The sequence below is a fragment of the Acanthaster planci genome, linkage group LG06 (assembly GCF_054643075.1).
Source record: "Acanthaster planci isolate LZ-2023a linkage group LG06, COTS_SCS, whole genome shotgun sequence".
Taxonomy (NCBI): Eukaryota; Metazoa; Echinodermata; class Asteroidea; order Valvatida; family Acanthasteridae; genus Acanthaster; species Acanthaster planci.
In genome coordinates, this window is record NC_141782.1 from 16500096 (window position 1) to 16526528 (window position 26433).

At 43.5% G+C, this 26433-nt stretch overlaps 2 protein-coding genes across 8 annotated transcripts in view; one reads left to right on the forward strand and one right to left on the reverse strand.

Moving 5' to 3' along the window:
* Positions 1-4626: 4626 nt before the first annotated feature.
* On the forward strand, positions 4627-15350 carry LOC110982188 (uncharacterized). Its single transcript, XM_022240444.2, has 3 exons — positions 4627-6605; positions 7476-7580; positions 8901-15350. Exons 1-3 carry the CDS (start codon positions 5078-5080, stop codon positions 13790-13792), a joined length of 6525 nt encoding a protein of 2174 aa, XP_022096136.2. The 5' UTR covers positions 4627-5077; the 3' UTR covers positions 13793-15350.
* A 102-nt stretch (positions 15351-15452) lies between these two features.
* The window catches only part of LOC110982186 (uncharacterized), a 102832-nt gene continuing 91851 nt past the window's right edge, over positions 15453-26433 (reverse strand). For all 7 annotated transcript variants that reach the window (XM_087137976.1, XM_087137983.1, XM_087137981.1 and 4 more), the window contains 10 exons: positions 25697-26020; positions 24948-25145; positions 24629-24766; positions 22780-23097; positions 22029-22355; positions 20672-21007; positions 19855-20193; positions 18327-18647; positions 16991-17317; positions 15453-16646 (listed from right to left, as the gene is read on the reverse strand). In XM_087137976.1, the coding sequence (XP_086994102.1) occupies positions 16300-16646; positions 16991-17317; positions 18327-18647; positions 19855-20193; positions 20672-21007; positions 22029-22355; positions 22780-23097; positions 24629-24766; positions 24948-25145; positions 25697-26020 (2975 nt within the window). In that variant the 3' untranslated portion in view covers positions 15453-16299. The remainder of the gene's footprint in view (positions 16647-16990; positions 17318-18326; positions 18648-19854; positions 20194-20671; positions 21008-22028; positions 22356-22779; positions 23098-24628; positions 24767-24947; positions 25146-25696; positions 26021-26433) is intronic.

Below are 26433 nucleotides of genomic sequence, written 5' to 3' on the forward strand. Positions count from 1 at the left end.
CTTCTACACAGAGCAGGACTTGGACTAGTATCACTCCGGTTTGGATCATCAGGGCAGATCTAGAGGTTCTCTGGACTAACAGTCTTGAGTCCACAAACTGTTTGCCTTAAAAGACTGTCCATTAAGTATGAATGCACAAAATGCAAATGTTTTTGACCCCCCATCCCCCGTAGATACACGTACAATGGCATATGCAAAATGGTTAAATTCAATTATTCTCTCCTAATTTCAGACTAGAAGCACTGGTATGCATGGTAAGATATAAATGGTGGGGGGTGAAAAGGTGCTGCCGTGTCAAACCTTTCGATTTATAAAGCTGGTCCTAGCCAGTATTAAATATGAGAAAGACATTTAAATTTTTGACAAAATAAATATATTGTCTTGAACACCGTTTGAAATGGGTGTTCCTGCCAACGCTAAAAGTATATAGTGCTCTCCTTAGTCTGTGCCAAGTGTTAGATTAGATTACATTCACAGTATTGTTGATAATCCTGTCTCAATATGTCCTATTTCCTAGCATAAGAACCCACCAATACACACCACCCATGCGCAAGGTGGGTACATCCTTACATTATATACGGCCCCTGAGTACTACAGGGATCTGCCGCTGCCGGTCGGCGCCGGTCGGGCCCGACCAGCACGCAGAATTGCCGACCGCCACAATCTGCCAAATCAACTTTTCCAACCGGCACGTATTCCCGACAAGAACCCAAATAAAATAGCATTTTGGTCGAGGGATCGATCGTGAAGATATGAAGATCGTGAAGAAACCGTAAAATTTCTTCGTAAATTTCACTTTGCACTGCCATGCATATCGTCTGCGCACCAACGTACGTGCATATGCAACATATCTGGACCAAATATTAACATGAACCAATAGGAGGCTTTGTTACGCGCAATGCACGTGTACATAGTGCGTAACGAATCTTTCCATTGGTTGGAAGGCCACACATAGGCTTGCATATGCAACGCTCTCAGTGCGCGAAGATCGGAAAACCCCCTCTCCATGATGTATAGCGTTGTTTGTCCAGTTCCGCATTTTACCCAGTTCCACAACTTGAAAAGAAAATTTGGCTTAACTTTCAGAAAGACAAAATTGCAAATGACCCCATTCACACTTCGTATAATTAAACACTTAAAAATCTGGCAGAAAAACAATTTCACATGTACTTGCAAAACTGACAATCGACCGTGACTGTTTTTCGCCGCGCCGACCACGGTTAGCAACATTCGGTGCATGTATTTTCTGCTCGATGTTGCATAAAACGATCACTGCGATCGTTTTTTAAACCAACGATCGTACCGCATTCGTTAATTGTTATTTATCCCACGGTGAAAATATTAACTCCGCAATTTTTTTATTCAAAAGTAACAGCATGATTTTGCCTTTTCCGTAAACGAGTTCCGTGTGGCAAGATACACGCGCTCAGTATGCACGTGACACATGGCCAAATGTGTCTGAAAAGCAAATGGCCAATCTACATTATGTTCATGTACACTTTAAAATGACTGTTCAGAAAACCCCTGCACACATTTATGAATGTCGTTATCCCATATGCATACTGTACGAACTTTTGAACAAAGAAAATAAGGAAAATATTCCGCCAAGATTTTGCATGTTTCGCCTTATTTTCAACACACAAAAAAAATGAAAAATGATTTGAATAGCAATGAAAAAATATGGGCATCATAGAGATAGAAATTAATTCAATATTTAAGGGATTTACAGAATAAAATCAATATTTATTTCTACTCTTTTTTTTTCTAATTCAATTGCCCGTCTAAAATTATCACCTCATCCTTGTTGACCAAAATTACAAATTTTCAATTTTTTTTAGTAAATTCAGAAATTTCAGACATGAGATCCCTAATTCTAGGCTGAAAATACCCAGAAAGTGCTGTTTCCGGCCATCTGGGGGCTTTTAGATTCCAAAAATCTTCTGCTACGCTCCGCGCCAACCGATGGTGCCGCTCCGCTTAGATAGTCCTGCCGGCACTAAAACCATCCTGGGCAGAACCCTGGTACTACGTAGCAATCTTTACTTTCTCCGCTAAGATACACATCTGTGGAAGTGGTATGTACATAATGTGGTTGCTCCATTGATTTTAAAGCGGGTGATGGGCCCATTTCAGCAGAAAAGACACAGAAGGAGATGCAAGTATAGCCCAGCGACTTTCAAGTGAAAGAGGCGGCATCCTCAATAGCATACAATACCGTTAGTGATACTCTGTGCTAACAATAACTTACAGGCCAGGGCCATCTTCACGCAAGGTGTTTCGCCCTCATACCGCACACAAAATGGGGGGGGGCTTCAAAAGCACCCGATTTCAGACAAGCCTCTCCTAGAATTTCGAATTTTCTAGCAATGTCCTCAGCCCTTCAAGCTCAATTCTGTGAGAGGCAGCTCGAGGCTGAAATTTTGGTCAGATACTGAAGAAATGGGATCGAAACAAAAAGGGGTGCTTCAAAAGTTAGGACTGCCCCTAGGCTCCTATAGTGAAACTATGTATGCCTCTTGCCAGTTCACGAGCTTGCAAATTGGACATACATTTGGGAACACGCGCCTAATTCCGACACATAAAAAGATCAGCAGTTCTTTCCCGGAGTTAAGCATAATCAACTGAATTATAACTGGATATTAAGTGAACTAATTACGCCTAACCTATACCCAACAATTGAAATGGAAATCTTATGGTCACAGCGTCAGGCGCGTGCAGACATCAAACTTGCTTCCACATTGTGTCCCTTCCTCCAGACCTCCACGATCCACTGAGTTGGCTACTCAGAACTATCTTTGTCATCGTCGGCAGTTCCACATTTTGCCGCGCTACTCTCATTACACTTCTGCCGGCTCGGCTCCATGGTAGAAGGGTACGTATGAAGGAGGATGATTAGTTTTACATAATTACGTTTAAATGCGGCAATGCATTGCCCCAAATAACAGTTCATCTTGTTGGTCGTTTATCCCGCCGGACCCTCGGATAGCTGATTTAAAACCTTTCTGTCATACTGGTTTATGGCTAGCGATTGTGGTTTAAACTGTATGCGAGCGAGTGCCAACTATGACAGGCAATGCCTATGTTCACGAATAAACACAAAACGGAGTATACTTTTCGATACACTTTATGATGTTCCTGACTTTGTATAGGGATTCTTCTGACAACTTATTTATCTCTCTGAAATCCATATCTCCCTGTGGGAGCTTACTTAAGTACGAATTCTGGGGCGTCTCCCTCCCCTCGTCAAATGCGAATGCTCGAATGTGTTGTTGAAGAACAACCCGACACGCGTTGTGTTTCCCTCGATGACCCGCGATGCGCTGGACCCCAAGGCACAACTCGATGTAGACTTGAATCAAGTTGGATCTACGTTGCCTTTCCCCAATCAGCCATCTTTCAGCCTGTACGTACGACAAGTGTCGGTCGCCGCGCTCCAATAAGCCTTGTGAGGCGCCCACATTTGATAGCCTTTATTGTACAACGTGTGTCATACGTCACCAGTCAGTACGTCCGACTTGACGAATAAGCCAATCGGCCCCGTCGATGATAAAATTGCATGTGAACGACCTAATCTTGCACGATGCATACGAAATTTCCACCAGTCAAAGTAGTTAGACTTGTAGACTCGTTCATTTTAATGCAGGTATGAACGACGTAAAAACAAGTCCGGCACTGTGATTGGATGCTGCCACTTTTGGTAGACGAGCCCATTCACTGTGTACTAACAGTTGGCAGATTCGTCAAGTCGGGGTTTCTGAACCGAACTCATAGTTATAAGTGGACACAAGAGGGCGCGAAGCAAGTAACGGCGATCCCGATATGTATCCAAAGCATAATCTAATTCACAGAGATCCCGACTTGAGTCAAGTCTAGCCTCGATGCGCTTCCAATCCCTTGGAAACCGGGTTCTTTAATTGTGCATACTCCCTATGGTTGTCAGTCCATTCCTGCTTTCTGTCCATTTCCGGTTAAAGGTCCTTAATATAGGTCAATTCCAATACGGGGCACCTGTTCAACATCTTAACCTGAATTTCCTGAGTCTGCATGCCCCTTGTGCTTCTTCTGCATACGTTCGTGTAATGCCGGTTACTTTCCTCTCACGTTCCTGAACTCTTTCACCAAGTGATCTGGCCGTTTCCCCAGTTACGCGTACCCTACTTGACCCGTTTGAAGGATCGAATTAATCTTTTTAAAAGAAATGCTACACTGTTCTCACACGGTGTAAGCCAGTCAACAAGATAAAACGAAGCAAACTTTGACGTCACGAAAGATTTGAAGCAAAATTTCGCTCTAAATGTGTTAACCTTTTGCGAATTCGTGGCACAAATATATTTGATCTGCTGACGACCCTGCTTAGCACACAATTTCACGCTAACGGAGACAATACGTTTACCATGGAAACCGCCGTGAGCAGTAAGCACAGCCAAAGCACGCCTTGGTGGAAAATTTGCTTTAAAGTAGTCACGTAACAATAGAAATCCCTATGTGCGTGCAATCGAGGAAACTAGCACAACCCATAAAGTACCGAAATGAACACGCCACACGCACAGTTAGTGTTTAAAACGCATGAGCGAGCGAACCCACGCGTGAACCAACTCACGCGCGTACTCCATTCGTTTGCACTGCACTCTCTGGTTCACAGTGACGTCACACTTCGGTACTCCATAGAGATCATAATGTATCATCAGTGCTCTGAGTTATGTAATTGCCGAAGTTTTGCTAACTGGGCACCATTGATTTCTGCTTAATGTTAAGCAGTGTGCAAAACTGGGCCCTGATGTCACGAATTCGCGTTTGAAGTACCAGACTAGGCATATCGTAAGTCCCGCAACAATTGCAGAACCATTCAACGCAAGCGCACGCATGCACGCTCTGAACATGCGTGCATGGTAACAGATGCTCATTTATTCGTGCTGACGTCACAATTTACGACGTGTGTCAACCATGTCACATGTGCAGGATCCAACAACAAACACATTAGAACCCTTTTTGATCTCATCGAGCGAGGTTTACCTACTTGATTTGATTGCGATTTTACTGCGCTTTGTTACCATCTTACCGACAATAATATTTCAAAATGTTATTGTTGAAGCAACTTTCGTTTTGGAACGTTGTGATCATGACCGGTGGCTTGTTGATGGGGATGATGACCAGCGGAGTGTTGAAGATTCCTCCTTCAGCACTAACCGTCCAAGCCACCGGCATGCCTGACTTTTGCCTGGAGACCGCCACCGTCATGATGATGCTCATCCCATCTACGTCATCTGGAGACCAACCTACGGTACCCTCTCCCGGCCCGCCTCCAACATCGAGGCCTCTGATCCTCACGGATCGCTTCCCTGCCGACATCGACCACCTTCCTCAAGTCCTGTGGCGAAAGAGGTCAACTAGTGACCCTTGTTGCGAGGTACCACCATCGCCCGCCGCCGATTTTGAGACGAATGTACCGGCAGGCCTGGTAACGGGAAATTTCCCCAAGACCAGGCCACTACTGACCGTCGACCTGATGACAGCTACTCCGGCCAGTCCTCCTTTTGTATGGATCACTCCTGATCGTATGGGTGGACCTCAGTTTGAGCCCAGCCAGGTTTCCGGGGGAATACCTACGTTTGTTGATGACAACCGTGCAAACGTGACATCAGTTCCCACCAAACTTCTGTGCTCCAGCAAACAGTGCCTGACCATCGGCGCGTTTACAGACTTCTGCCTAATTACAAACATCGATGCTCCAAACAAACCCATCCTATCCGAAGGAACATCTGCTAAAAACCATCTCTTTCCGTGGAAATTTGCTCTGTATCTTTGTTGCTGCTGCATGTGGGGAACATCATTTTTCCAGCCAGGGGTGCCTTCAGCAGAACCGGGGATGGGTTCACTTCTACTCAACACCAACAACCAGTCGTGTAGTTTACTCCTTGGGACTGAACGGGGAGTGGCATTCTCCCTGCGACATGTCGCTACGAGTTGGATCGCTGAGCGGGGACCATTGGCATCTACTATCTTTTGCCACGTGTCCATCTTTTCCAGCTTCTTTGGACTCCTCACTCTACTTCTCCAACTCTTTCGGAATGGCCATCGAATCAAATCCTGGAAGATCCAAGTATATCATCACCGCCCTCAAAAACAGCGGCCTCACCGTGCTGATTTCCCCAGACAGTTGATGAATAGTCTCCGGGTTTGGCTACGGGCCGTAATCTTGCCAATCCATGCGATACTCCTTCTTCAAGTGCTTCCAGTCATCTTCTTGCCAACAGTTGGGGTTTCCGTGATGGCTTGGATTATTTTGCTTCTCTGGGACACGATCAGCCCTGCAAATTCTAACATGAAGTCACCGGACATCACCAGAAGCCAGGTGACCCGGCTAGTCAATTCTGTCCCAGCACCACTCAGATCCTGCTCTGTAAGACAAAGGTTGCCGTGCAGTCATAACATCGGTGCTTTGCAGGTGCTAGCAGGATTTTGGTTCCTGGCCCACCTTAGGGAACCGCATCAGGTCACGGCTGACTTCGATATAACCGGTTGCTTCCTTATCATCCCCCACTACATTGGCGTCCTGACGTTTTCCCGGGACAAGATGAAGACGCAGACAACTGTAGAGAATGCTAGTAAGTTGATCATTAATTTAATTTAAATTTCTGCTGCTGAAGCATCACTTGATTACTTTAACGCTATTACTTAGACTCTTCTTCAACGTACATGGATCAAGATCATTCTGTAAGTTCTTTGTGTTATTGTACTATTAACTGTTAAGCAAACGAAAACATGAAGTGGGTTCATAAAAGGTAAATGCAGTGGCGTAAATTTGTGGTAGAAATTGGGGGATGGGAGATGGGGAAAGGTGGTGTATGACTTGCCCGGCCACGAAAATTTGAAAAGCTGAGGGGGGGGACGTTGACACCTCATGACTGTATATAGAGGTCGATATTCATGATACATATTATAATGTACATCTGTAATATGTATTACAATAATTTTATGACTTATTTAAATTTATTTAAATTTGTTTGCCCTTTTTGAGTGATACTGAATGTGTTTCAGTCGGAAGTGTGAAAAATTCTTCACAATCCACTTTAATTTTGCTCAACACAAAAGGTGTATGTGGGGGGATTCAATAACCTATTGTCACCCCCACCCAAAAAAAGTTGGGGATACATACCCCTCCCCATCACCGCGGGATTTACGCGCATGAATAAATGTGTTTGACGCAAGGGCAGTTTTTACACTGTAAAAAGGAAAGATTTCGCAGTTAATGTCAACTCTAATAGAAACAACGGATTTTACAATAACATAGACATTTCGCAAAGTAGTCACAGACAGATGGGTAAGACATGGACTCTATCATGGTTCCAATGATGTTTTTTGGTAATTTGGAAACTCACTGCTTGTAAGCATTTGGCTTCAGCCCAAGATTTTTTCCACACCATTTTAATCCTAGCAGTCAGTCCATCTAAAATAGATTCATTATCTCTTGTCAGATGTTCATCTTTCGGCATCAGTGAACACCATTGAGGAAGCCACAAAGATGATTGGTACCTTGAAAAAAATGGTACCATCTGTCAAGTATCACCACCACTGCAGTGGTAAGTGCCACTATTCAAATTTCTAAGGGCACGCTTCTATGTTTTAATTTTTTTCAAACTTCAGCGCATAAGAGATCCAGGTTAGGGTAGGAAAGGGACTTTAGAAACAAAACATTACAGGAAATACAATTCAATAGAAGCCATTAATAGATAACCTTTTTTTTCTTAGAGGCCCATGTCTGCACAAGTGCTTCAGAAAATAACTGAAGAGATCCTCAACACACTGCTGTAAATTTAAAATATCATGGGAATATCACTCGTTTCTTGACGTGACATATATCTTGTTTAAAACAGCATAATCTGAGTAATGCACATTGGGATTTTTACGTTGATCTAAATTCTTTCTAACCAATCAATAAAACTTCATTAATTAAGAAACTGTAAGAATCTGTAAGCGTGTGGCTTTTGGACGAAATTAAGAGCAGAACGAAGCGTATTTTTAGTTTAATGCAACCATCACCTGCTACAAATTGCCTACATAGTCGCCTGACGTACTTCAGTGGTTTAGGGTAGCATGAAACCGTTAAGATTGTCACAGCGCATGTGCTCGCCGATCACAGCCGAAGCATTGAAACAGGTTCGGAACTTTGGGCTATATCAGGCGTAACACCGTCAAGATGATCGGGGGCTTCCTATATTTTCGGATTAAATGAGATTTCGGATGAAATGCATGTCTCGAACTTAAGACCTGCGGATGTTTTATGTTGGGAAGCTGCATTCCAATCTTGAGAGCATGTTTTGTCTGTAAAATTCGCTCGAATCTTGAAAATAGGAACAAAATATCAAAAAATCTAGTCAAGCCAAAAATGGATGTAAGATCCCTAAGAATTCACTGGCATATACGCTCCTTACTAATTAACATTAGATTTAAAAATGTATTTCGTCTCTCCAAAAATATGTTCTAATCTTCTGACTCTAATTCTACCTCATGAACAGCACCAATTGTCTTGTTCGTATCATAGAGCTATTATAGGTCAAAACGTCAAATGATTCTCCCCAAACTACGGTGGCTGATGTTTGTTTAACCAACAAAACTAAAAGGGAATTTTTTAGGGGTTAAGTGCGTAATTTTCACCACACTTTTGCGATTGTGGAGTCTTGATAAAGATATGATGAAAAAAAAAAGAATTTGGGACCGGAAAACATATCGAATTTAGAGAAAGCTTTGATGTGAGACTCGCAAAGGATCATTCTTAGGTTCCCCTGAACTTACAAGTTCGGGTTTGTTTATATCCAAAGTCACAAAAAACATTTCTGAGAAACACTCCCATTTATTCCATTGACCATCAAAGCTTACAGGTGATATTTTTTCTTTTCCAGGATCAGACACCTTTGATGCTCACCTCCAGCATTACTCGTCTCCAAACAGCAACCATTCCAACAATGTGCCAGGCAAGCGAGGTTATTGTCAGAGTTGCTGTGATACCTTAGTGAATTTTTCCTTCGGAAACGATGACGTAACTGACATGGAAGCAGATGAAATAGATGCGGAGGCAGAAATGGAGACAGGTGCCAGTGCAGAAGAAGTCATGGAAGTTGACAGCAACGAGTCAGTGTCCATGGAGATAGACAAGTTGGACGCGGACATCATGGAGGTTGACTTCAATAAATGTGATGATGCTGGGACTGCAAAGGAGACTGAAGACAAGGATGACACAGACATGGATGTCGACCTTCGTGAAGATGAAAAAATGGAGTGGGACGAGCTATTACCGATTCATGGAGGATGGGACTTCACGAGATTCCATTATGGGCCCGATCATGTCTTCACCAGACAACCCCTGCATAAAACAGCCAGCTGTGTCGGTCTGAAGACTGAAGCCATGGACTGGGATGAGCATGTGTCTAAAGCCTGCTGGAACTGGCTTACAGTTTCCTCTGTGAGTCCGATTTCTGCCCTCACATCTGCAGAATCTCCGCTAATGGCGTTTTCAGCAAGAAATACACCAAGAGCGTCGGTACCACCGCCACCACGACCACCGCCATTGCTGTCACTGCCTCTTCGCAGAGCCGGCACACTACCACAAAAACCGCCCACAAATGCAGCCATTAGGTTTGAATCACGTAAAAGTATAGGCCTAGGTGATGAAAGACAGCTAGGCCAACGTTCTGTGCTACGGGGTCAGGCTCTGGAAGGATGCAGCGTTCTGAGGGATCACAGCAGGATGCCAACGTTAACCGAACCTAAAAATCGACGAGCTCGCTCATCGAGGAAAGCAAAGCTTGCGAGCATCAAAGTGGCAACACAACATAGGCCGAAACGCAAACAGTACTACCGTGCAAGCCACAAACGACGACAGGCATTGAGACACATGGCTCTCCGGTGTGGCTTATCTACTCGTGAAGCAGTTTGGACAAGGCAGAGAGATGAGGTCCCGGAAGGAATCAGACTCACCAGATTCAGAATTAGACAAGATCACAAGACAGCCCGCCTTGTCAGAGCTTTTACAGAACTTACATTGAAGGACTGCGACATAAAATCTTCAGATGGGCTGTTGGCATCACATTCTCTTGCAGCCACAGGATGTATGAGGACGACCCAAAGCGCACGAGAGTGCAGTATCATGGAAAAGCTGGAGCAGGAACTTCCAGTGAAATCAAACGTTCATCAACCTGCATCTACCGGGGATATTCCCGAGAAAAAAACGAATGAGGTTGATAAACTTGATCGTCTACGTGGGTGTCTGGCACTATCTAATCTTGCCATAAGTCCTAGATACCACAAAGACATTAATGGTGATGCAACAAACCAAGAACGACATGACGCTCCTAAGGGGGAGGTGAGAGTACCTTCAGCAAATCTGCAACAACCACAGGGTATATCTTCATCTACCGAGAAGAGACCAGAGGGAGAAAAGACAGGCATTTCGAAATTTGTCAGGCTACATCAGTGTTTGGCATTAGTTAATGTCTCAATCAAGGACATTGATTGTAAGAGATTAACTGGCGCAATGGCCATCAAAGATGTCAAGGATGTCTTACCTGAAAATCTGCAAATGAACAACGTGGACAACAATCAGCTTCCGGCAGCTAATATTTCGATGATACAGAGCTCATCTGATTCCAGTGACGGTGGGAAAACAAAACAGCGTGTTGACAGCAAATTTCCTAAAGACAACCCCCATCAAACACATAGTGAATACACATCTGCCGAAAACCCAGCAGATCAAGACTCAAGTTTTGACAACGTTGTCAGCGTTCATTTTTGTGAGGCGCCAAATGGTATTTTGATGAAAGAAGGAACATCAAAAGACGCAAACCAGGGAATAATCAACCAAATTAACGACAAGGGGCTGTCTGAACAAATTATCGAGGAACAGAAAAAAGATTCATGTATACCTTGTCAAGTTGACGTCCTCAGAACAGGAGATAAGCCCAGCGAAGACGACATATTTGCAAGTCACCTGCAACATTCCAGAAAAACAAACAGTGATCAGGAATTGGGTCGATGTATTGACGACAGTCCCAAAGGGTTTACACTCACCAAGTCAGAGGCCTTACCAGTTCGCAAGCCTACTCCCATTGACTCAGGCTGGACGAGACGTGAGGTCGTCTTACAGCAGACCAGACAAGCTGCAGGATATACAAGAAGACCAAATACCCCAGTCGCATCCCTCATCACTGCATTCACACAACTCAGATGCACTGACCTTGAATCGATGTCCTCGGTAACTGAAACACCGGAAGAGTCATTCAGCAGACTGGAGCAAAGAGGATGCGACAAGCCGTCACGAGTTGAACCGAATTCAAAGGAGTTTCGAGTCCCAAATCGAAACGTGAACGAAGGTGTACCAGACAGCAATGTAGAAGGTAGTGGTACACTTCCTTCCAGTTTGCCATTGCTTGATGATGATATCAAACACAGTGCACAGCAGGCCATGGCTGATGAAATAACAAGCCAACCTGCAAATGAAGAGGGACTGTTAAGGGGTGATCTATTGAATTCACACCAACCAAGTGCAGACAGTGGCGCGAGACAGCTAGAAACTGTTTCACCTACAGACAACAGAGACGAAGTGAGAGATGACATAGGCGACGAAGACGCACTTATAAACCTTATCCAAGGTTTGAGGTTAACTGAAGATGACATGCATTCCAGAGGACGGATTCAAGAAGAGAGACGTTGGGAATTAAATGCACAAGTTATTGAGAGCCAGCACAAGCAACCTGTTTTCCACAACATTCGTAATATACATGTACACCAACCACAGATGCGAAGTTTTAATGACAGTATATACAGGAGAGACGTATTGAGCGAACTCATACCGCAAATGAGACAAATGGAAGAGACCAATAGCGGAGCGTTTGATGTTTCAAGTCAGAAGCCAACAATTCGTCATAGAGACCTGAACGCTTTTGAACCGAATAAGAACTTCACGAACTCCAGGGTGTCAGCACCGAGACTCGCTCTCAAATCTGCTAGACAAGCATCCAATTCTTTAGAGCAGATTCGTGACAGATTCAGAAAGATGGCAGTCGAACGGGCTCGGAAGCTAAGACTCCAAGCAAGGGACATTGAAAGAAGTGACGGGAGTGAGGAGAATGAGAATATGTGCCTCATCACTGAGATGAATGCAATGACCATAAAACAAGAAGACGTAAAGGACAACTCAACGTCATCACCACCAACCAAACATGGCAACAGTCGTGTTGAAAAGGAATTTCATCCTGGAAGCCCATCTTCTTTAACTAACAGCGACAAAGCACAGAAAGGTGCAAAGGAGACGGGGGGAAATGAACTGAACAACACAGTGGCAACTACGACAATTAGCCTTACCTCATCTAAACAACCACGCGAGGACGAAAGTGGGGAATTTCATAAGAAAAATGAGAAGGAAGAAAGATCTGTTCTTGCAAGGCTCGACACCGAAGCTGCCGCACAGAAAAATGAACACAGGTCTGATAATGAAACTGCAGTCCTCCAGACTCCTGAAGAAACAGCCCCAAGTGGTTTTGCAACAGAGCTCGATTCAAACAGCAAAGGAAGTCAGGATACGTTGGGAAACATATCCGCTGCAGAAGCCACGCCAGAATACACTACACACCAGCAGGTACTGATGAAGATGGAGACACTACATGTTGAAGACCGAAAAACAACTCAAGAAGAAACAAACAGAGAGGGCTTACCACAGAGACAGTTGGTGGCACGGTTCAACGCAAATAGCAAACGTGCAACGGTTTCAAGACAAGAAAAGGTCTTTAGATTCGTCAGACCGTCAAAACGGGTTAACTCAGCAGTCGTTCCTCAAAGAGAAGATGGGGTAACAGAATCCGCAGGTGTCGGTCAAGGCTCTCAGTCTATGCAGTCACGTTCCACTCGGTCTATGATAAGTTTGCGCCTCGAGGAAGCGCGAGATTGGAGAAGAGTAAAGGCTAAGGAGCGAGCAAGAGAGGCCAGGTTAAGGACATTAAATCGGGACATTGACACCGATGACACTTCAGAGAGCGGTGATGAAGTTCAAGATAACAGAACACCTCTTGAAGATGGCAACAATACACAAACACATGGATCACACTCAGAAGAAGTGCAGGAAGAGGAGTCTTTTACTGATCCGAGCTCAGACAGCACTGAAACTACAGACTCCTCAGAGGACGAGGCAGTTGGTTTAGCAATCAAAGGGGCACGACTTGTTACACAGCTACAGCGATTGGATGTCAAATCAAACAGTGACGCTAGAGCACAACCTCAAAAAGGCCGGGCAGGTATCAAGGCATCGGCACAAGAACTGCTTCTAAAATATGCCAGGCCAGCAAAGGCGGCGCTGACGTTAAGGATACCCAGGCCTTGCAGAATCGAAGACCGCAGGTCACACTGCCGTCGTAGGAGGAATAAATCGGCAGATTCTGACGACTTCCTGCAATCATCTGTAAGCTCACGTGTAAATAAATCCCGACAGAAGAGGAGAGAGGAAGCTTTAGAGCGGGCCAGGCTGGCGAGGTTTCGGGCTCGTTGCATCGAACTTGAAAATGATGACGATGATGAATTGCTTAGAAGAGACTCAGTGGACATTTCCTTAATGCAAAGGATGATTGACGAGCGGGCTGATGATCTAGAGAGACAAAGAACTGTGGCTGATAGAGGACTAAGAGCACAGGTAACACCAGACGACGAGAACACGGTGCCAATGACGGGAAAGACGCAACTGAAAAACAAAAATGAAACCAGCCTTACGAAAGAAGAGGAAACTGAAAAAAAAAACTCACTCAGATAGACCAACTGACTCCGTGTACACCCGTCACCAAAGCAATGTAAGTCCAGAAGGGTAGGAACCCTGCTTGGGGGAACCTAGTAACAACACAGCAGCCGAGGAAAACCCTGCGTTAAGTCAAAGGCAAAATCTTTTTTGTCGGCATGTCGCACGCGTCCAACGTAAGAAAGCGAGAAGAACTGAACAGAGAGCAGATGCTACAGCTTGATTTAAACAAAGCGGGACCTGCAGAAGCACTCAAACCGAGATGAGGTTAAGATGCGCCATGCCAAAGAAGACCGTCCAATACCAGGTATCCCCACGGTGCTGAGGCAAAGTAAAAACGACAGAAACAATGGCTGAGACGGATTAACATCCATCATTACGGTCCTGTTTGAAGTAAGCAAGAAAGACACGAAGGGACCTGTTTTAGTCTCCACGAAGACCAAGGAAGCCAAATTCCTGAATAGACACATGAATGTGTCTGATTCTGACGACAATGACGAAGAGAGATCTGCTAGCAAGTCGTTCTTGTCATGGCACACTTAGGGCAGTTTTCAAAGAAAATGACACGAACAAGGGACCACTGTTTTGCTCAGAGAACGACAGAATACGATAATTTAAAATATTGTAGACTGAACTAATCAATTTTTCAAAAAAAGATGAATTTCTGGATAAAAACTCTTAAAAGAGCAACCCCACCTATAACAGCGTTGGAAAGTCTGGATTTTTGTCTGGGTAGTGAAGGGTTGACAGGACACGAATGGTGCGTTTATCCACTTACAGCATCTCTACCCTTGGCAAGGAATGCTTCGCGACACTCAAAGAAAACTTACTACTCATCTGTTCTCTCACGCATACGCAATCACTTCTACAAAACTCAACATTTGAGAAATACTATGTTATTCATCGTTGTATTAATAAGACTACAAGGATGAGCAATGTTGGAATTCCTCTGTGGCTTAGACCATGGGTGATCTGTCATAGAATGAAAACTAAGATTAAAAGCCACTTGTGACTACAGGCCAGGGAAAAAACTACTTTCAAAATCGGAGAATGAAATTTTTAGATAAAAAAATAGGCACAAGTCATTGGTTCTAGGAGTGCCTAGGTACACAGTGATTTTTTTCTTAGTAACTTAGAAAATCAAGAATATGAAAAAATGGGGAATTCAACAAGACTTAACCCAGAAATATCTGTATAATTTCAAAAAAAAATCCTCTTACTATTGCAAGACTCCAGTTGGGCACATACATCAACACTGAATTCGTCAGCTTTGGTGGAAACAAAATCTTGTCAAAAAGTAAGAACACTTCACTTTGGGTGAATATCTGTAGCACTCCAATGTTCAGTAGATAGTAGCCAACCTTCGATTTCACGACCTTGCATTTAAAAACGACTATCCATGATCTCTGCACTAACCAATTTCCATTTGATTTCGCCCATGTTTCTTGCAGTTTTTAATGAGCGATTGGCCAATCATTTAAAGCAGAAAGTCTTAAAATTCTATAGCCTGCAGTGTCTTGATTCAGCACAAACACTCTCAAGGCATTAAACTTTTAACATATCAGGATTGAAATAAGATTTTGTATTTTGTATTGTTTCTGTGATGGTGGTAGGGTTGATGGCGGGGTTGTGTAAAATACAAAATCGAGCCTTCAAAACTTCCCCAAAAATCAAAATGTTAAATTGCCTCAGTAACTTTATTTTGAAACTAAAATAGTCATTGTTGAAACACACATGATAATGCAAATGGAAAACCAATTCGTAAACAAAACAAAGACAAAAGAGATACAATCTTAAAAATTCAAAGCGACGTCAAGCAAAAGCAATGATATCAACAAAGAAACATATGTATTGTTTCAAAATCTCATGACCACTCACAAAAATGGAGAAAGATAAACATTTTAGTGTAAACTGATCGTTTTCAAAGGTAATTGAAAGAGAGAAAAGCTTTAAGTGCTTTGATAAACAAAATGGAGTAAGTGGATCTCAAAGTATTTAAACAAATCAACTGGCACACTTAACGAAACTGAACAATAAAATTTGGCAAATGATTTCAAGAAATTACAAAAACCTGAATAAGGCTAACAGCATGTTTACAGTTTAAGATGTCAATTTAGATATTTCTCAACCTGGGCATAATCCTATTACCCTTAGTGAGGTTGTCACTGGATAGAAAACTATGTTCAGATCTTAAGTAACAAACACAATTTAGCACTCCTCCTGATAAAAGTGCCGTACCTTTTTTTTAAACTGGAGATGCAAATAAGAGAACCTGTCGAGCAACACAAAATATTACCAGCTTGGCGTTGGTGCTCTGAGGGGAAACAACTTGTTAGCAAGCCTGAGATAACTACCACTAGTTTAAACAATTCTAAATAACAAAAGGCATTCAAATCAGAATTAATGGCACTGTCATTTTTAAAAAGAACTGGTCAAAATTTTCTTTGCAGTAATTTGAAACTCCAAAACCAGGGGAAATTACAAAAAAATCAACTGCAAGGAATGAAAATGCTGTCAATGCATCCTTATGGCGCCTCGACAATGGAAGCACAGCGAACCCCTGCAGTCTGGTCCTCAGTGCAGGTGATGTCAGAACTGCTATTGATGCAATCCACCAGGCGCTGCTCCTCGCCAAAGCAGCGCACATCATCCAGGCTGAAAGGGAGCTGCGCAGTGCCCTGGAAGTGGGAGCCAATGAAGGCTCTCTGGGCCAGCGGGAAGCCCAGCTGGTTGCAGGCCACAAAGGCATCCCCAAGATCCCAGTTGTTGTCACAGACCATCCCCCATCTGCCACCCAGGTAGACTTCCACTCGACCCTCTTGCTCTGTCTGTCCATTGGTCAGACGGATGTCCCCCTCACTAGGAGGTGGCTCTTTATGATGGAAAGAAACCAATTGATGGTGGAATTATTCAAACTTGTATCATTGTCTACTTTACCATAACATCCAACACTACAGAATCCAAAATAAAAGGCTATATCTTCCTTTGTGTAAATGCATAATGAATTTTGATCCATCTGAATTTCAAAGAATTTACAACAAAACCAGCAAGTGAACACATGAAACATGGAATGCACAGAAGTCTGGTGAAAAAAGTTACTGCAACCCTAATCTGCAGAACACCACTACATGCGTGCTAGGTTAATGTGCTTAAGGATGGACTGGCACACTTGTCCAAGCACGAGACCGAGCCTATGTTTACTTCACTACTGCTTACCTGTCAAACAGACAACCCCTACATCCTCTGCATGTCCACAGTCATTCACTCCCCACTCAGCAAACGGGCAGTCAGCAAGGCCAGCCTCATCGCCAGCACAGGCAACATCGTCCATCCAAATTGGGTCCTTGCCCTGTTGGAAGAATGCCAATGGCTTGACCTCTTCGACCCCGTAGAATCCTAGCTGCCGACAGACCACTTGGGCATTGGCGTCTGTGACCCAGTTATCATCGCAAACCGTGCCCCACTGGCCCTCATGGTAAATTTCAATGCGGCCTTCCTGGGGGCCATTCGGGCCTTGAACTAGACGGACAGTTCCTTCAATGACTGCAAAACAAAATTAGACAAAAATTGTGTGAGTCTAATATATCAAGATTATAAGATTTTCTCTGCTTTACACTGCTGTTGGTTCCTTGAACTCAACTAGCCAACTGAAGGGACACAGCTTTGTAGACTATAGGGACTACACGGTGGAATTTCTCTCTGAAGAACATGATGCCACACACAATAAGCAATAGCTCAAAAGTGTATTTTCACTTCCCACCCTCAACATAAAACTAAGAATTCTTCCTGCTTCATCCAGATCTAAGCTTTGGAATATCCTCAGAGGTAAAAAAGCCATTACGTTTATAAGTAATAAATCCACATTGACTTTGGCAGGGCTCCAACATGCAACCGACCAATTAATACTGGCAAGAATGATGGTCTATGTCCCCCTCCCCCGTAACATAATTGAATCCACTTTAACTGAAGATTTTGAATGTTTCGAGCTCTAGCCGGTCTGCATGGTCAGTGGCGACGGCACTGAATTGTCCTCAATGGTGACAGAGGAATCTGACAGATTTGAATGTTTACACCGTCGCGCACATCACACATGTGAAGAACATGTAGAAAGGGATGGTATTCCTTGTGTGGACCTGCAAGCAAAAGATGTGTACAGAGTGCAGGCTGAGCACAGCCTTTGTGTGGACTCAAACAGGTCCACACGGCCTTTGTGTGGACTCAAACAGGTTCACACAAGGTTCTCCCTGAAGAATTGTCAAGGGAATGATCAACGAAAATGAGAATTTTCATCACACAATAAATGAAGGAATGTCCACACAAGCTGTGTCATGCAAACATGCCTTGGTTTGTGGACATTCAGTTGAAAATCAGTGGTGTACACAGAATTTGTTCCATCTGTTAAAAATACTGTTATGTTCCTTCTCATTTCACTGTGTTCAACAAATACATGCACGAATTCATATTGTCTGCACTCAGGACGGCAAAGCGATTACTTTGCAATGAAGTGTTTGCGATGAAGTGCACTTAACCCAAGACTTAATGAGCCTCTTACCTTGATTGCAAATAACTCCAACGTCACTGCTGTGCAGGCAGCTCGTTCGGGACCATCCACTGGAATCACACTCAGCCAGTCGTTTTTCTGATCCCTGACATTCCAATCTGTCCAGGAAGACTGGTCCCTGTCCTTCTCCAAAGTATGCGGACAGCTTCATCTCCTCAGCACCCGGGAATCCCAACTGACGACAGGCAACCTCAGCATCTGACAAATCAAACCCAGCATCGCATACGGTCCCCCACTGGTTGTCATGGTAGATTTCGATCCTACCTTCGAGGTCCGTGGTGCCATCTCGCAGACGGAGATCCCCTTCAACAGCTGGAGAATTAAAGAGGTACTGAAATGTTTCAAATATTACAACCTATTGGGTTTTGGAAGAAGACTGGCCATGCAGAAACTAGTATACAATGAATTTGTCTTCCAAAAATCAACATAGTGGACAAGAACTGCACAAGAACAAAGCATTTTGAGTATGCCACTACTACGAGACTTGCGTGTGAAGATGCACCCTGTTTTCAGCCTAATCTCCCTGTGACGTTCTTGGGTCACCGGCATATCATTAATACATAGTGAGTGTTTCTGAAATGGGCAAAAACTGGGACTTGCTGAAGCCCATTCTTCAATCATAAATGGGAAAACTGTTCTTTTTTTCCACGTTAATTTTGGAAGATGGTCTTGTCCCCTTGTTTAAAGGTTACACCCCTCACCAAACTGTGGTGCACACCGCATCCTCTGGTGCAGATCTGGTATCTCTCTGGTGAAACCAGAAATACACAGCTCAACTAATAAATATGCAATAGCACCCCACCCACACACACCCTGAAACTTTATTTGAACAATGAAGTGCACCAGAACTACACCAGAAACATTCAAACCACTTCTGTACCACATAATCTTTGCTACCTAGGCCCCCCAGGGAAAGAAGGTTTTTTCCCTACCTCTTTCACAACAAAGAGTTATTTAAGTTTATGAGATAACAAAACATAATTATAATGTATATCTGAGAACCTGGGGAGCATGAGCTGGTGTAAGCTCTAAGCTGAGGCAAACACACCAATCGCATTGCATCGCACACCCACTTTTGGCAATTAAAACCATTATTCAAATCTTTTTTACGCTCGTGGCTATTATATGGCAAAGACTTTACATAATTTTCAAGGGGAAAGTACTGACAGACATGCAACTAGGACTTTGACAAAAATTGAGGAAATGCCAATCACCTTTACAAGACTTTGTACAGTGTTGTTCAATTTTCAATGGCATAAGTTTGAAGTGAAAAACAAGGAAATCAGCTGGTCCAAGGAAAAGTTGCATGCCTGTCATGATACTATAAAATGTTTGCATTACACAGATGATGATCTGTACAATAATTGAGCTGTGATTATTCAGTGCAGAAGTCATTACAGTATACTGGATATGTTTGGTATGCAGCAAACCAACAACCAAAAAGGAAAGGTTGTTGAACGAACTCTTATACATTAAATGGCAACCGTTGCCAGTTTGCAACTTTGGAGAATGTCCTCACCTGGTCGGCACATGACACCAGCATCCTCATCATGGCCACAGTTGCCCACTTCCCAGCCAGGAAAGTCACAGTCTATCAGCTGCTGTTCCACTCCTGTGCAGGCCACATCGTCCATGTGGATGGGGTCCCTTCCTGGCCCATAGAAGGCACCATGAACAGCTTTCAGGGCCGTCATGAAGCCAAGCTGTTTGCAGACCACATTGGCATCAGCAAGCTCCCAGCTGTCATCACACACTGTGCCCCAGCGGTTGAGGTGGTAGATCTCCACGCGGCCTTCCGTCTCTGACGAGCCCCCAATCAGACGAACCTCGCCTTCATCATATTCGCTGGGTGGGGCCTCTGCAAAAATCAACAATAGACATGTTGTGCCAGACTGCAAGTCCACCTTCTCATAACACATACCTGTGATTGGATAGATATTTCCCATATCATCCCACACAACCACACCTTGAACTACATGATAATTTTCCCTAGGTTGGTTATCCCATTTAACCATTGATAACTGCTGTGATGAAGGATACAACATTTTCACACAACTTACCTTGATGGCAAAAAAACCTATCCAACATCACCGCAGTCAACAACTGTTTTTTTACCCTGCGCCAATAAGTTTTAAAAAAGTATACACGCCAAGGAGTCTTAAAAACTTATTTCTACAGACTGATTATATGTAACCACAACAAACCAATGAATGTACTGTGTTTGATGTTAATGTCAACATCAATATTATAGTAGTAGAAGAAGTAAATGAGGTGATGTGAGGCACACACTGTGTGCCTAGTTCAAGTATTCGATACTATAAAATCTGGCAGCTTACCTGTTGTACAGGTGACACCAATATCCTCACCGTGGTCACAGTTGGTGATGCCAATGCCCTGGAATGGGCATTGGTTCAGTCGATCTTCTTTGCCGGTGCATGCCACATTGTCCATGTGGATCGGTGAGTCTTCCTCTCCCCTGCCAAATGGATTCTGCTCACCCTTCAGGATTGCCTCTGCTGCCGCAAAGCCAAGTTGGCGACAGACGACATCACCATCCTGCAGGCCAAAGTCGTCATCACAGACCGTGCCCCAGGTACCCTGGTACATAACCTCCAGACGACCTGACATGGCTGTGGCACCTGCACCAACCAGCCGCGCTTCCAAGCTGTCATCTGGTCAACATGAATCAAGAGCAGTCTTAGTTTCAAGATACTTATTGACTGCTGACAAACACTTCAACCCCTACTGAAATATTAAGGACGGCCATTTCTAACATAAAACGGCAAAAAATTACTTTTCAAAGCTGCCACTTGTCTCTCATCTGAGCTTACATGTTACATTTGTCTAAAACTCACTGCTCAATGGCAAGCTAAGAAATAATTTAACAGGTTGAATTTCTCATCCGGAGTTTTTGGCATAAGTGCCAGTTATGCTTAAAAATATGAAATATGTTTTTAAACAGCTTAATTTGGAAGACATTAGCATTTTATAAAATTTTTATTGAATCTATGACCTCTTTTAGTAAACAAGAGTCACCTGAAATTTTTTCTCATTTTGACAATATGCCATTCTTGACTGGAACATCTGTCTCATTTTATACACAATACACAATGTATTACTTCTTTAATGTGTCTCCTTATTCTTAAAATGTGACTAAATCCCACAGAAGGAGCTTTCCAAACAAACCTAACTCTTCATCAAGATATATATAATAAATGTTATATCAGCCCTGATAAGGTACAAGTATCTAACAATAATTGACGGTGATTATCCACGCTCATCAAGCTCACAACATCTGAATATTCCTAAGATCATCTCAGCTCTCTCGGAAGCACATATCCCAAAGCCACCATTTCAGGCACAGATGGCCAAACACGATTAACCATCACCGCCCTCAAAAGTAACCCAGGTACTGGAGTCAAATTTCCAATCCTTCGATCGAGTGCTACAAACCCCACTTGTTGGCCACACGCCTCCACAATCTTATAATAGTTTGTCAAAGGGGGCAATCTTTGACAAACTATTGAAAATGGATTTATATTCTCTTGGGACAGAGGTTATATAATTCAATTTTTCAATTCTGGATTTCGTTTCATTGTTCTCTTTCTTTTTACTAAAAATTCCTCCTGACAAGGATCGAGCATGAAGCTGATGTACAAATCACCCAGGAATGAGGCCTGCAGCTGTGCTTACCAGTCAGGCAAATCACACCCGCATCTTCGGCATGGCTGCAATCGTTGATGCCCCAGCCGGCAAATGTGCATTCCTGCAGCGTGGCCTCCTCTCCATTACACCTCAGATTGTCCATCCAGATCGGGTCTGCCCCTGCACCAAAGAATGCCAGGGTTTTGAAAGCCGCTGCCCCAGGGTAGCCCAGCATGCGGCAGACCACCCGGGCATTGTTGAGGCTCCAGCTGTCATCACACACCGTCCCCCACTGGTTGTCATGTTGGACCTCCAGCCTGCCTTCCCATGGATTGCCACTGTCGCTGACTAAACGAATATCCTGGCTGACCATTGCTATAAGGCACAGACAAAGCAACAAAGTGAAAAACAGAGAAAGATATGAAGGAAGACATTGAATGTTGCACTCCTCCATGTACTGACAAGGCTACCCCCTGAAAGTTCAAATGTGCTCCAGCGCAAAGTGATATGAAGCACACAAGTATTGTACAAGTTTTGAAATTGAGAAGAGATGAAATTTTGAAGACTGTGTTAGCCGATATGGCATCGAGCCTCGAGACAAACATGAAGACTTGTATTCGTTATTCTTGAAGATGAAAAGGCAATCTTGTTTGAGAACAGTTGATAGGTTCTTGCCAAATTTACAAACTTTATGACTTACTAAAAAACATCATTAGCAAACCGAAACTTTTCATTATGACATGTATGAAGGTCGGTTGTGACAAACATTCAAGCAGTAATAAAATTGTATTATACGAACCCCTGCAGATCACTCCAGCATCTTCACTGTGATCACAGTTTTCCTCTCTCCAACCTCTGTTTGGACAGTCTTCCAGTCTAGATTCTTCTCCCGTACAAGCCACATCATCCAAGAGAATCTGTCTGGTACCCTCCCCAAACTTAGCTCCAATGGCAGCTTCTGTGGCACTTACAAACCCCAGCTGCTTGCAGACGACATTGGCATCAGTGATATCCCACTCGTCGTCACAGACAGTGCCCCATTCACCTTGGTAGTAGACCTCCACCCGTCCTTCTTTGTCATTCTCGCTGCCGGCAAGGCGTACTGTCACATCAGGCTCTGAGAATGCAAACAGAAAGTTGTCATCAAATCAATTTACAAATCTCACAATATATATTCATTAATTCCAATGCCATGTGTAGATCTGGAAACCAATTAATGTGGTCAAAAGTTTTTGACTGCTGCATGCTGAACACAGTGCTTTGGTGACTTGCTGTACCAGAAATGAATTCCATCATCACAGTGTAACCTTTTATTACTGTGGACTATTGAAAGCATGCAAAAATCCTCTCAAGCTGTACCTTTTGTGTCACATGCCAGCACCTAATTTACAAATTTTCTATGTGCTTGACATGTGACCATTCTGGACCAGTGGAATTACTAGTGCCGGTTTTGAATATTGGATGAAACTGCAGCTGTGAGCCACTGCACCTCATTAACACTACTGTGGCTCAATTCCAGTGCAATAGAACAAAACCTTTACCAAAATTTCAGACCATTTATGAACACATTAGGTACCCAGATCTGAGATGGCCCTTTGGCTTGAACTAAGAAACTACATCTGCACTTCAATGCACGCTGTCATTTGTTGATTGTTTGTTATTTCAGGCAAAGTCCTCTTTGTCAAGGTCAAAAGGAGAAGTGCCTCAGCCTCTATCTGAGCCTTGGCCAAGGGCTGAGGAGGTCTCTTTGGGGATAATTAAGTTCAAATTACTAACAACTTAAAGGGCGTCTGACCAAAACTGACAGCACAAGTTTACAAAATCTTTGACAAACAGGATACTATATCATTGCGTGACATTTTTGGCCTTCAACCCTACTGAATGCAGCAAGGTGCCAAATGCGCTGAGGTCTGGGGACGTCAACAACAGTGCCACATCTGCCAACCCAGAGACAACCATCAGTGACAGTTGTGGTGGCTGGAAAGATTCTTTAAAAACCACAAATAAGCCACACTGGTTCTTAATGCACCCCAATGCAACACAACCTGCAAAAAGTCTATTAACCACTTGCTGCCGGATAGATTTTTCTAGAGCAAGACAAGATGTTGGTCCTTTTCAAGATTTTCCATTTTCAAAATTCTTCAAAAATTCATCATTTCATTTAATGGTCGTTTATACCCACATGAAGGGCTCTAGATCTTTGGGCACTACTCTAAAGCTGACAGGTAACCTTCATTGACTCCTGAAAATTTCAGCCAGGCCTTCAGCTTTGGAAAAATAGAACAGATTGTGCGGTGTTACATAAGATTCTTTCCTTCCCGAAACCAGCACAGTGCACTGCTGACCTCTTTTCAATAGGGGCCAGATTAGCATGCAGCGGTGCTGTGTGGCTCATCACTGCAGTGGTGGAGAGCTTTTGTCCCCGGTGGTAATCCGCTTGCTCTAAATGCCTCAAACCGTGGTATACTGTTTCAAAACAAGGTTCGATTATCTCCACTATTGAGAGCGAAAAAATGTCGGTGAAGCCCAGAACCTCAGTCTTTTGTTATAAGGCCCAACTCTTTTGTCCCCCCGGGCTCCCCGGCTCTGCATATACAGCCTATATACTCGGGTTGCCCAGCAGAAAGTGGTTAGTAAAAGAAAATCACCTTCATTAGGAATGCAAACCACGCCAGCATCCTCAGCATGTCCGCAGTCATTGCTTTCCCATCCTGTACTGGGGCAATCCACAAGTCTGCTCTCTGTGCCAGCACATGCAACTTCATCCAAGAAGATAGGATCCTCGCCTTTTAAGGAAAAAAACACGTAAAAATCAATCGTTTTTAAGAATGATTTTAACAACGATGTCACAAACTATCACTCCCAATTCATTTCCGCATCACACAAATTGAGTCAGGAGACCTAACAGACTTCAACTTAACCAAAATTTGGAAGGGTGGAGAAAAAAGTAAAAACACATTGCAGTACCTTGACCAAACTCTGCAAGCACTGCCACTCTGGCAGCCCCGTTAGTGAAGTTCAGCTGTCTGCACACCACATTGGCATCCTCAATGTCCCACCTGTCATCGCAGATAGTTCCCCAGATTCCATTGTGGTTCACCTCGACTCGACCCGTGTTAGGGTCTGGACCAACCAGTCGAACGTTACCTTCATAGGGGCCCTCTTCTACAATGCAGAAGGTTGAGACAACAGTAGAAATTACAGTCTGATTCCTTCCTAAAGATTCTGCAATCTCTGTGGTCTTTCTGTTTATCAGTTTAGATCCGAAGGAGGATTACCTAACAGAAAAATTGGATAGGAATCAGTCCGATCACCAAATCCACCAATTTGCTTTTCTTTGGGTACAAAATAACTGGATAGATTTCATCTATATCCTGCAATGAAAGAGATCTTCCCACAAATTTAGAAGATTATAACATTTTTTTGCTTTCCAGTTTTTGGGTAATGTGTCTTTTAGCAAATAGTGTTTTATTTGAAACAAAGATCCATGAGATCAGAATGATCAATAACTCAACCTTTCCTGTTCTCAAAAATCAAATACTTTTAGCACTCCACCATTTCAAGCATTTATTCATGCTACAAAAATAAAATATCAGAACGTTGCTTTTATCCATATCTGTGTTTTTCAGCAGAGTACAATTTCAAGTGGGCATTTTGGATCAGTAGGTGAATAACTTCTCACATAAACCGTCACTATCAGTTGTACATACACTTACCAGAACTGAGGCAAACCACTCCTGCATCCTCATCATGCCCACAATTTTCCACTCTCCAACCTCTGTTTGGACAGTCTTCCAGTCTAGATTCATCTCCAGTACAGCCCACATCGTCCAGCATGATCTGTCCAGTGCCTGCCCCAAAGCTGGCTCCACTGGTGGCTTCTGACGCACTTGCAAAACCTAGCTGCTTGCAGACGACATTGGCATCAGTCATATCCCACTGATCATCACAAACGGTGCCCCATTCACCCTGGTAGTAGACCTCCACACGCCCTTCATTGTCATTCTCGCTGCCAGCTAGGCGAATTGTCACCTCAGGCTCTGAGAAGGCAAAAACAGAAAGTTGCAGTTATTTGTACATTTCATAATTCCACACTGACTAGTGTGAAATTTGGCATATTTGCTGGCTACATACACTTCGGGACCACTAGTTGTGTTAATCTTCAAAGGATGTTGTATCCTGAAGTTGGAATTGGCAATGTTATCTTCACAGCACTTTCAGTAGCTTCCACAGTTTTCATCAATGTGTGCTTCACATCTTCTATTATGGAAGACTGTTCGGACATGATCTTGGGCATCATCACATCCTGATCCTTCCACTTTTATTCTTGCTTACAGTGAGAACTAGCGCACCTGCACTGCAATCTGTACAGCATTGTTTGTACGAATGTTCTGATTGAGTTTTGCTGAGCAACTTTGACTAAAACTGCTTTACACCAACAAGTGTCAGAACT

Excerpts from the sequence above, each read along its gene's own strand:
- LOC110982188 (XM_022240444.2), top strand. The coding sequence starts at position 5,078 with ATGTTATTGTTGAAGCAACTTTCGTTTTGGAACGTTGTGATCATGACC. Across the intron at positions 6,606-7,475 it reads GACAACTGTAGAGAATGCTA|ATGTTCATCTTTCGGCATCA; the intron begins GTAAGTTGATCA and ends ATCTCTTGTCAG. Across the intron at positions 7,581-8,900 it reads GTATCACCACCACTGCAGTG|GATCAGACACCTTTGATGCT; the intron begins GTAAGTGCCACT and ends TTTCTTTTCCAG.